Here is an 11,101-nt window from a genome sequence, read left to right as displayed (position 1 = left end):
TCAATCTCTCTTTTTTTTTTTTACTAAATAAATAAGCTTAATCAAGCCTAGCAGAATGTGTTCAAGTAACTCAAGTTTTATCTCAGATCAAGCTCAAATTTTAAAAGTAAAGCTTGATTGAGCTTGAGCCGTGCTTCAAGCTTTGAGTTTCTGAGTTGAACTCAAGCTTTGGTCAATTACACCCCATTCCAACAACAAATCACACATAGAAGTCTCTATTTCCTCACCAAACCTACCCACCACCATTTCAATACCAAAATTAAAACCTTCTTATAGATCCCTAATTTAGTAGAATCAGACACAACAGATAAAATAATATTAAAACCTTTTTATATATTCCTCCCTGAGCAATAGGCATATAAGGATGGTAAACAAAGCTAAAGACCAAATGCCTGGTCATTTAATGATTTATACCACTAAGAGTTAACCAAGGATGAAATAGAAATGAAAAATTTATCTTGAACTAACTTAGACATCCTGAAAGGAGACCTTGATGCAAGGAAACAATTCTATATATGAAAAGAAGTATAGAACACCTTTAAAATCAGAAATAGAAAACAACAAGAAACTTTCTAAATGAGATTAACATGTATTGCATTTGCTTATCGTGCTAAAAGAGGCGGAACTTGGCAATTTCAATCCTGCTTGTTGCGAGCAAGCCTCGCACGGTGCCTGAGCTCTGCCTTTTTCCATCTAACTATTAGGTAACACATGGAAAAGAGAGTATTTATCTGCAGAAAGTAGCAGATGCTGATGTTTAGAAAAAAAAAGAAGAAAACAAATAAAACAAAGAAGTTTCAAGGAAGGGGGAATAGGAGAAGCTCCTGAACACTGACCAAGATGATGATTGCGATAATGAGAAGAGGACCAGACCAGAGTACTGACAAAAAAAGTCCACTTGGATCAAAATAGTTCTGGTTTGCAAATTTCTTCCAGTTGTCACCAAGGAATCCATTCAGTAACTCCGCAAAATAAACACCGAGCACTACAGGACATCATCAAGCAATTAAGATAGAATTGCAAAGAATGTTCAAAATAAATTTAGCTTCAATATTTTCATTGTAGAAATATTTGGTGATGCATGAAACGGTACTGACTAATTTGTCAGAAAGAAACAAATACTTATGTCTTATTATGCAGATCGGCATTAGGATCCTGCTCACTGTTTTGGAATGCTTGATAACATTGAAAGGCTTCAATATTGAGCTACAGCTATAATGACTTCAACTATTTCCCCTTGTGACCCCTTCAATGGCATGATGATCTTCTTCCCAAAGTTTCAGCTGTGTTTCTACTTCACAGACTCCAAGCATGGCAGAAGTAAAGGTTTTACACTTATCCATCCATACTCTTGACGAAGTTCCATTTCAACTTTTACCCCTACTTAACTGACTTACAGATGGCTTCACTACAGAAATTTTAAAATGAATTCTGAAATGGGAAGTCCTATCCTGGATTCCTTGCTTGAAGCAAAGAACCAGACATCCTAGGTAATAATTAAATCATTAATGTCTAGCAAAGATTGCTACTTTATGTCCCACTACATAATTGACTATCGAGGTTACAAGTCTATGGGGCCCGGAACAAACATGGAAGGAGGTATACGCACCCTAACATATGGAAGTGAATATGGTTCTTTTGCTTGTCAAGTCATCTACTATTTGCTTCTCAGCTTTGGAGTTTAAGATTGAAAAAATCCAAATCAACTTTTGTAGCAAGACAAAAGTGTAAATGTTTTTTAAATAGCCTTGCATTACTTATTCAAGGGCAAGTTGGGCATGAGGAAACATTGTTTATTGAGAGAAGCTGGAAAGCTGGTCCTTGTAAATACTGTGAAGCTGCCAAGTCCTATTCAATATCCTGGAATTTGGAAACTCTATCTGGTCCAAGGTTAACAACCAAGCTAATGGGCTAACCATAATCACACCGCAAGGTCATTATATATATATATTTTTTGCTAAGCAAGGTTATTATGATATATTAACATGCAATATTACATATGTCCTCAACCATTCAACCACAAGAGAGTTTATTTGAGAAGCTTCACATTTAAAAACTCAAGTAAAAAAGGATCAGTAACAAACTACTATAATCAAAAGGCGAGTTCTAAATACTCATATATTGAAGATGACTGCAGATAGCAGAGAAACAACAAACTTACATGCCAGAAGGAACAAACACATCTGGAAGTTAGTATTCTTCCTCGAGAAGATTATTACTATCAATAAGAAAACATGGAATGCCAGTAAGCACATTAACCATGGCTCCTGCCAAATAGGGGGGAAAAGGTTAGGGAATTGTTACCAATAGATGGTGGATCAAGAACACAAGTAGAATCAATATAAAGACCATGCCTAAGACCTGACGCTAAACAACAAGTCATTTAAGATTTATGGCTTTAAGCATCCCATTTGAAGAGTTTTAACTTTCCATTACTGACAACCGTGCATAAAATGAAAGCTAAAAGTCTGTTAGAAATAGCTGAACTTATACGTTAAAATATTACAAATGCTCAAAGTAGCACAAGTTAAACTCATAAGTCAGGCATGGCAAACGATCTAACTCAAGAAACCGCCTTTAAATTAGGCAGATCAGATAAAGAACTACAGTAAGGCACTACTACGAGTTTAAACTTGGATTTAGCATTGTTCCAATCACCAACTAAAATGAGAAATCGTGCATCTCAAATCTGACACGGGCATTCATATTAGAATTCACTTTGGTTACTGAGAAAAAGTTGAAGGTAAAACAATCGACCACGCGAAATATCAAACAGTCAAATCCTCTAAATCTCTCTTTCCCCGTCCCCTGGATCTAAACTTTACTCAAAATGCAGGGAAACCAATGAGAAAATAATAGACAGAAAGCGGACCTTCCAGTCGATTGCATGGAAGAAGCCCATAAAGTTATCATAGGCGGGTCGGAGGCCCGAACGAAGCTCCGAGGATAGCTTCTGAACTAGATCCGCCATTGATTCCATGTGCTCCTCCACAGCTGATTTCAGCTCTTCCATTGTTCTTCTGTTATTTTAACCAGATTCAGATCGAGCAAAAGAAAAAGATCAAACAATCAGGAAATGACGATGAGATTGGCAGAGGGTTCGCGTTTATATCATCGTCATTTGAATTATCTGGACTTTCATTCGAAGAAGAATAGAAGGGTTGCGGTTGTTCTGGGGTTTAAATGTCGATTGACTAAAATGTCCTTGATAATTTGGTTCAAGTCTACCACAGCTTTGATAAATAGTTGAAAGAAAAAATCAATTAAAAAATTAACATTTTTAATGATTTAGTCTTTTACGATAATCCAAAAGGATAGAGTTTTTATTTTTAAAAAAATATGATGAATATTTATCACTTGATGGTATAAATAGACGAGCTGAAAAAAAATTATTTATTTATTTTACCTCATATTTAAATTCTATTTTAAATTAATTATATTATTTAGTAGCTGAGTTTAACTTCATTACCTAAAAAAAAAAGGCTGCCGGGAGAACAATTGAGCTCAAGCAAAGAACCAGCAAAGGAACCGAAAAATAGTTGAACCAAACCAGTGAATACAAAAAAACAAAAATACACGAGAATATACATATAGAGCAGTCATGAATATGCATCTTCATCCTTGTTCACAAACATAACAAAACAACAAGGTGCAGAAGCAGTAAACCAAGTAGAACATTTTGCATCTCCTCGTCTATTGTAATCCAAGAACACCGATCTTATAAGCCATCTGGCCACTATTAACTGTCTGAAACTATAAGATGCAACAAAAATTTAAGATGAAACATCGACAGGGTTCATGTTTTTGTTCTTGATTAGAGATAATGATGACCACACGCTGAACATTGCATGTAATTGGCGAATGTCAGTTGACTTCAAAGACATTTTGTAAAGCTCCCTGAGCTTTCCAGCATCTCCGGACCTGTTAGATGTTGTAGCTGACACAGTCTCTGTTGAAGATTTATTTGAATTTACAGAGAGATTCACAGCCAGCATTTTCTTCAAAACCGTCTGCAACTGACTCCAATACTTCGCGTGCAATTCTGGGTATTCTGTACTAAATATATCCGCGAATGCTTCCGATACATAGCGTGCTTCAAGTAGGCGGGACAATGCATCCAGCATCTGGAGAAAAATGCAATTTATCAGCATCTTTAGTGTGGTAAATGGATCGTGTAAATATATAGTAAACAGCGCTTTTTCCTGCTTTATTTTAGTGTACAAAATATAATGGACAAAGATAAGGTGAGTTAGCACAAGCGTACTAGAAATATTCAACTGACATTCGCCAATAACATACCATATAAAAGTTACTGAAAACACCTTAAGCAAAACAATAGAAATATTCAACTGACAGTATAGTAAATGATAACCGCATATAACATACCAACTTTAGATGCAATGATCTTGAGAGGCTTAATGAAAGAGCTGATCTCTCAATAAGAATAGTAAAGTACATGGTAGGATGTGTCTGAGGACCATAAAAGTCTATTGCCTTCTGCCAGTTCCTCTCAGCCAATGAAGCATATTGCTTCACCCTCTGGTGAATGCCACTCTCACCCTTAAGCAAGCCACTTTTCTTATGATCCGGTGCCAAAAATTTCAAGCAGCAATCTCTTTGGTAACAAGCAAGCTGAAAATAAGCGTAAGCAGCCTCCTGCTTGCGTAATCCACCCAGTAATTCATACATTGACAATGCCTCTCTAATGGCCTCATTGGCAGTTACTTCATACTTTCTGAGATCTTTCCTGGCTCTTCCAAGACATGGCATAGATAACTCTTCAAGAGCTCCATTTTCATAAACCTCAGCAGTTATATCTTCTCTCGCTAAAAGCATGCCAAGCCTCAGATATGTATGAGCAAACTGAGTATAGACTTCATTCTTCAAGTTTGACTCAGAGTCAGAGAATGCCTCTTCCGCTATAGCATTCATTTCAGACTTTGCTGCCCCGTAATATCTGAGTGCTTCACTGTACTCCAGTTTTGCAGTTTCCAAAGCCTGTTTGTATGCAATATGGAAAACTTCATGCATTTTCAGACCTTCCATCTTTGCCACCATCTCTTCAGCTAATGCACGTCTGCCATGACCCAAATTACAGTATATATATACTACATTGGTGTAGTCTGAAGCTTCTTTGAATGCATCTATTGCATCTGCAAATGCAAGTTCAGCTTTGTTTAACTCTTTCAGCGCAAGCCTGTTTCGACCTAGTTCATTACAAACCCATCCTTTCTTTTTAAATAAAGACTGCAGATCTGCTAAACCAGAAGGTAGTTCACCCAAAGCCTTTATTGCTTCTTCATAACAGCTCAAGGCAGAGGAGAGATTGTGTTCTGCATCTACTACTACAGTATTCCTATTCCTAAGGTACTTGAATATGCCGCCATCTTTCAATTTGTGAGCTTCCTTTGAAGCAATTTCGTTTTCAATGGTCCCTTCGGGCTTTTTGTCATTAATTCCAAACGAAGCCTCCACCTTTTCAGAATTAGTAGTTTCCACTGCATTTACTCCAGGTTCATCTGTACAAGAATTAGAAGCTCTTACTTTGTTGTCACCATCTCCAATGTGCTGGAATAGTCCACTATCAGGAACTTGTCTATTCTTTACTTTTTGACGACCATTATTATCGTCATTGTCCCTTGAGAGTGAGTTAGGAACATTCTTACCACGCAATCTCTTGCCATGTTTTCTGCTGTAACTTACTGCATGTGTATCTCCACAACTGCTGCTTGCACTATTACCACTGCTGGCCCTATCACTTTGGCAGCTACAATTCACCAAGGAACACGAACTACATTTCTGATTATACTGGCCCAGCTTTTTTGTAAGCCTTTGCAGTTCCTTCACAACTTCAGATGACATTTTCAACTCTCTGATAGAAGGTTTATTCTGTGATTGTGCAGAGATCTCTTTACCCTTAATTACATGGAATTCAACATACACATCTCCAACTAGTGTCCATGCATTTGCCCAGAACAGATATGTTGATGAGAATTCCTCAAGAACATAACAGTTATCAGCAGAGTTGGATTTAACTTCTTTTATGTCGCTGATAAATGAACTTTTCTTTTCATCTCTGTCACTGAACTTTGTACTGGCTGGTGAGCATTTAACTATAGAGGAAATAAATCTAGTATCTTCAAGTTGCCGAGGCATAGATCCATAAACAGAGCAAGCTAATTCCACTATCTTCAGAGCATGATGCAATTGACCATCCTCCTTGTAGGCTTGTCCAAGTGCCAAATATGATTCCCCAAGGAGAAGAACAAGTTTCCACAACTTGTGGTCCAGTTTGGATGTTGGAAGCCATTCTCGAATATCACAAACTTCAATGCAATCAGCATCACCACAAGCACAAACAGAAAAATTCATAGATGAAGGTAGCTGACCGTTAATACCAATATCCCGGTTGTCCAGCTCTGGTTGAGAGGTTTGTAGCTGGCGCATCCATCTGAGAGATTTTATAGCTTGAGACACATGATGCACTGCTGCTAGCTTAGAGGAGATTGGATCAGTAATAGGTCGAACAACATCATCAGATGTAGAAGCCATGTTGAGTACCATGTAGTTTTCATCACCATGAACACTTGGCAAGGTAATTTCTTCACTTCCAAATTCTGTATTAGATGCTATCAATTTGTTAGGGGCAGAAATATTAGCCTCCAAAGTCATCATGGCAGAAACATCAGATGCTAGATCTTGAAAATCTGTTTCATCCTCTTTTAGTTTGTAATTGGCAATGAGAGAGAAGTCATGGTCCACAGATTCCTCACCAGCATCAGGAGCCGTAACTTCACACTCAATTGGAAGATATTCAGATTTTAGATCTAATTCTTCATCATAATTCAGAATAAGCCTGGCAAATTGTTCATGGGCAAATGCACGTACAACCTATTTAGGAAAATTTCAATAATAAGTATCAATTGCTGCTTTCCAATCATAAATGACAAATAAAATAAAAACAAATTTAATTAACAGCTGTCATACGAAAATACAAATTTTAGAAAGCAGAGATACCAGATGATCTGGCTCATCCAGGAACTCCAAGCATTTTTTGAAAAAATTTGCACACTTGGCCCTGTTATTAGTTGCCTGCGCCAAAAACATCTATATAGTTAGCAGATCATTACACAAAGTGGAGTAATCAACTGACAAAAGAGTTATATGTTCAACAAACCATTGACAGTGAAAGCCTGTGAGCAATGCGGTACAGGAGCGTTCCGAGTGAAAATAAAGAATCACTTCTCCCTCTATGTACTAGAGAAGGCAGAGAGCTAGAGCTATCATCACAATCACCAGAAGAACGGTTCTTGGAAACGACAGAAAGATCGAAAAGTTGAATTACATCTTCACCAGCACTTTTATATAGCTGTAGAAAAGAAATGATAAACACCACTCACTCAGAAAATTATTAAACTGACGTGCAAGAAATGTTCTTTTCATAGAATGAAAATATAACAATACCCAGTAAGCACCAGGATCTTGCTTGCAGTTCTCTTGAAGAAACCTCAAAACAGAAAGTCCATTTTGCTGAACAACATGGGGATGAAAAGCAGGAGTACCATCTTCAGCAATGCCTTTTAACAAAAATATATCATCTGTCTTTAGAAGCTCGTACCCCTGGACAACACCATTTTGGTGATAACAAATGGCCAACTCAGGGACACTAGCCATGACATTGTCAAGCCAAGCTTCAAGCCAGGTTAATGGTGTGACCTGTCAATGGTTGCCAAAAACAAATTAAAAAGTAGCACCAAAAATACCAATAAAATTAAATTCCCATTACTAGAAACAACCTGTCGTGTAACATCCCACAAGTGCAAGCTCACAGCAGCATACTTTTCATTACTGAACAGAAGCAAGTCACTGCCAAGAAGCATTCGGAAATTGTGAAATTGCCAATATAACACTCTCAAGAACCCATTATTCCCAACTCTTCTATGTTTTTCAGACTCTTGCACAGAGCATCTAGGCTTTTCACCAACATGTGCAGCCTTCTTGATAGGATCACGGCTCTTGTTTCTGTGACCCTTCTTACTTCCCCAAAAGAACCCATCCTGTTTAACCTGTGAGTACTCTGAATGGTGCTTGATTCCATCTTTTCGAGAAATATTATCATTCTCTTCCACAAAGTTTGGCGTCTCCCCCCCAGGAAGAGCAGAAGAATCTGATTGCCTCTCCAATGGTGCTTGATGAGATGGTGGACAATCACAGGCTTCCATTCTAACTGAATGCATAGCAAAATTCAGAAACAAAGATTGATCTTGACATTTTGCTTGATTGCCATGTCTTCTAACCAATTTCTCTCCTTCTTCAACATCAGGCCTGCAAAATGCCAAAACATAGTTGTATCATACTTATAACAGAACAGAAAATAGAACAACAATAGAACAATACAAACCCTGTATTCAGAATTAGAGTCTGTCCAACACGGTGTACAGCAATCGATAATCGAGCCTTAGAATATGGTATTTTGAATATTTGCTTTAGAATATCAGTTGGAGCGATCACATCAATCTCATCCCCATACTCCACTAAACCAGACACAGCTAGTGCCTCGCATTTCCTACTAAGATTAGATGCAATAGCACCATCCTCCCATATTATATCTGGCTCAGAATAACATAAAATCAGATCAAAAGTTGCAAACATTTCAATCTCAAGAGAAAAGCAATGCAAAAGATGGACCCAAAGAGGATTTGAAATTGACAAAAGGAATCAGGACATTTCAAGTACAATAAATAATCAAGGTTGGAAAGAGAGCCACAAGGACATTTCAAATTCGAAAGAAAAAAGCGAAAAAAGTTTTAACATGTTCATTATCTCTCTCTCACTGACTCTCATGCACACACATCATTTAAGTATTTATGTGGTCAAGGCTAAGCTGGAATCACTGGATCTATGAAACATCCAGAAAAGCCAGACAGGGGCTATACACTTAATATAGGTTTCAACTATCAAATAGTCGTGACTGATAGCACAGCTGATGTGACTTAAATAATCAGATACCCTATCATTAAACAAGTATATAACGTTCTTGCTCTTTTGGCATCTGATTACGTAAATTGCCACAAAAGGCCCAGCAAATTTTAGAAAAAAAAAAGTATTAACAAGAATGCTAGAACACAGGACAGATGATTCTTGCTTTCAACAATAGAGATAAATAGGAGAAGACAATAGTGATGAAAATAAAATGTGCACAAAGCCAACATGAGGAGAATAGAAAGACTTCACCTATTAGTCTCCCAAATACAAACTAGCCTTCTCAATCAGTAACTGAAATAATTCAGACAATAACAAAGATTGGATGGAAAGAAAAGAAAATTATAGAGGGTAAGAAACCATATGCCTTTACTAAATGAAGGATTTAGATTGCCCTTGTTGTTGAAAAGATCATTCAATCATAAAATAGAGTTTTATATGTATAGATTCATTCTCAATGAAGGAATTTATAGGCCCATAGAAAAACAGACTCTGAACAAACTTTCTTTTTTTCGAGTCAAATTTCAAGGAACTATAATAGCACAGAAAGTTAAACAAGAATTCTCCATTTCAAGCAAACGTCTGCTTGCAACTTTTGCAACTTGCATTCCTGGTGATATAATCTATCCTTCTACCTTGAACAAAGCCTCAGGACTCTGACTACGCTAACTAAACGGTTTTCCTTGCTAAAATCTGCAATGGTTTCCTTTTCTTTTTCCACTTGTAATTCTTTACTTCTATAAAACTACAAAATTATAGCTATTTTTTTTTTCTAAAAATAAGAATAAATAAAGGTACCTCCAGTAGCCTTCTGTACAGCCCCTATGGGAAGCACTTTTTCGGGGAAATTAGTAACGAGCGGCGGCATGTTTAAGTCGGTCTCCATCGGGAGCATCCGATACCTCGGCGCACTTAATCTGAAACAATAAAAAAACCTCAAACGCAAGTTTTTATATAAGAAAAAAGGAAAAACATGAGAGAGAAATTGAAAACAAGTAAATTTACGTTGGGCGGGAAGATGGGACGAGAGCGGAGTTGAAAGCATGGAAGGAATTATCGGTGGGAACAGGGATCGAACCACAGAGAAAACCGACGGGCTTCGGTTTTACGATTTCCATTTTGCCTACACATTGGAGCTCTCCAGAACTTTCTATCGACGACGACGGTGCTGCTCCTCCTCCTGATTTTTCCATCGCAACTACACTTTGTTCAATTTTCTCAAGAATTTTCCAATTTCTGGGATTTTTTTCTCTATTTAATCTTCTTGCTGGCTCTGTTTAGTGGCTTCTTTTTTTAACCCGGTTCTGGCAGAACTGTCCGGAATGCTCCTTCAATTACACGATCAAATCGTATTCGTCGAGAGAGAAGGCAGTGTTTGGGTACAGGTTTTTCTTTATCTTTGTTTAAGAACAAAGAGAATCTAAGAGCCCAATAACGAAATATTTATTACCAATAATATCATGCGATTTATATCACATTTATCGCTTATGTGTCTCAACGTGTAATTAAAATCAAACGGAATACCAATAAATTAATATAAATTTTTTTAACACATATTAATATTATTTATTAAATATCTTTTAATATAAATAGTTTTATTCAGTCAATCTAGTATTAATTATTATAAAATTATCAATAATAAATAAAACTTAAAAGTAAATTATTATATATAATAGGCTAGTCTAAATCATTGTATATATTACAATACTATTACTAATAAAATTAACAATAAAAATAAGTATTTTATCTAATTATTCTATTATCCTATATTTGTTAAGTTATTCTCTAACATGAAACATATACTTATTATTATCATCGATTAATCATTGATCAAATATAAATACTAACAAATACTATGAAATTTACTTAATTATTTAGTAGGCGAAATATATAGAAAATTATTTGTTATGGATAAAATTTTCAAATTATTTAAATGAAATTAATAAAATAACATATAATTATATTTTAAAATAATATATATCCTAAAATAAAATTATTATTCTTATATAAAATATCTTAAATAATTTACTTACATGTTTGAAAAGATACAGGATAATTAGATTTGAATGTAATTATTTATAATTACAGATTTGAAGAGTATATCTGTCATTTTCTAATT

At 36.1% G+C, this 11,101-nt stretch overlaps 2 protein-coding genes across 2 annotated transcripts; both read right to left on the bottom strand.

The window, feature by feature from the left end:
* Positions 1 to 490: 490 nt before the first annotated feature.
* LOC105769943 (uncharacterized) lies at positions 491 to 3,201 on the bottom strand. Its single transcript, XM_012590923.2, has 4 exons — positions 2,873 to 3,201; positions 2,162 to 2,267; positions 837 to 985; positions 491 to 731 (listed from the first exon to the last, which is right to left on the bottom strand). The coding sequence occupies exons 1-4, from the start codon at positions 3,011 to 3,013 to the stop codon at positions 636 to 638; spliced, it is 492 nt and encodes a 163-aa protein (XP_012446377.1). The 5' UTR covers positions 3,014 to 3,201; the 3' UTR covers positions 491 to 635.
* A 335-nt stretch (positions 3,202 to 3,536) lies between these two features.
* On the bottom strand, positions 3,537 to 10,404 carry LOC105769942 (uncharacterized). Its single transcript, XM_012590922.2, has 9 exons — positions 9,988 to 10,404; positions 9,781 to 9,899; positions 8,402 to 8,609; positions 7,797 to 8,325; positions 7,465 to 7,716; positions 7,178 to 7,369; positions 7,018 to 7,092; positions 4,387 to 6,891; positions 3,537 to 4,124 (listed from the first exon to the last, which is right to left on the bottom strand). Exons 1-9 carry the CDS (start codon positions 10,173 to 10,175, stop codon positions 3,774 to 3,776), a joined length of 4,419 nt encoding a protein of 1,472 aa, XP_012446376.1. The 5' UTR covers positions 10,176 to 10,404; the 3' UTR covers positions 3,537 to 3,773.
* Between the last annotated feature and the right edge of the window lie 697 nt (positions 10,405 to 11,101).

Source organism: Gossypium raimondii, chromosome 5, assembly GCF_025698545.1.
Source record: "Gossypium raimondii isolate GPD5lz chromosome 5, ASM2569854v1, whole genome shotgun sequence".
NCBI lineage: Eukaryota > Viridiplantae > Streptophyta > Magnoliopsida > Malvales > Malvaceae > Gossypium > Gossypium raimondii.
The sequence above is the reverse complement of the archived record's forward strand: the minus strand, read 5'-3'. Positions and strand labels throughout refer to the sequence as shown.

Excerpts from the sequence above, each read along its gene's own strand:
- LOC105769942 (XM_012590922.2), bottom strand. The coding sequence starts at position 10,175 with ATGGAAAAATCAGGAGGAGGAGCAGCACCGTCGTCGTCGATAGAAAGT. Across the intron at positions 7,717-7,796 it reads TGTGGGATGTTACACGACAG|GTCACACCATTAACCTGGCT; the intron begins GTTGTTTCTAGT and ends AACCATTGACAG. Across the intron at positions 7,370-7,464 it reads AAGATCCTGGTGCTTACTGG|CTATATAAAAGTGCTGGTGA; the intron begins GTATTGTTATAT and ends TCTTTTCTACAG.
- LOC105769943 (XM_012590923.2), bottom strand. The coding sequence starts at position 3,013 with ATGGAAGAGCTGAAATCAGCTGTGGAGGAGCACATGGAATCAATGGCG. Across the intron at positions 2,268-2,872 it reads TCCATGCAATCGACTGGAAG|GAGCCATGGTTAATGTGCTT; the intron begins GTCCGCTTTCTG and ends CCTATTTGGCAG. Across the intron at positions 732-836 it reads TTATCGCAATCATCATCTTG|ATAAATACTCTCTTTTCCAT; the intron begins GTCAGTGTTCAG and ends TACTTTCTGCAG.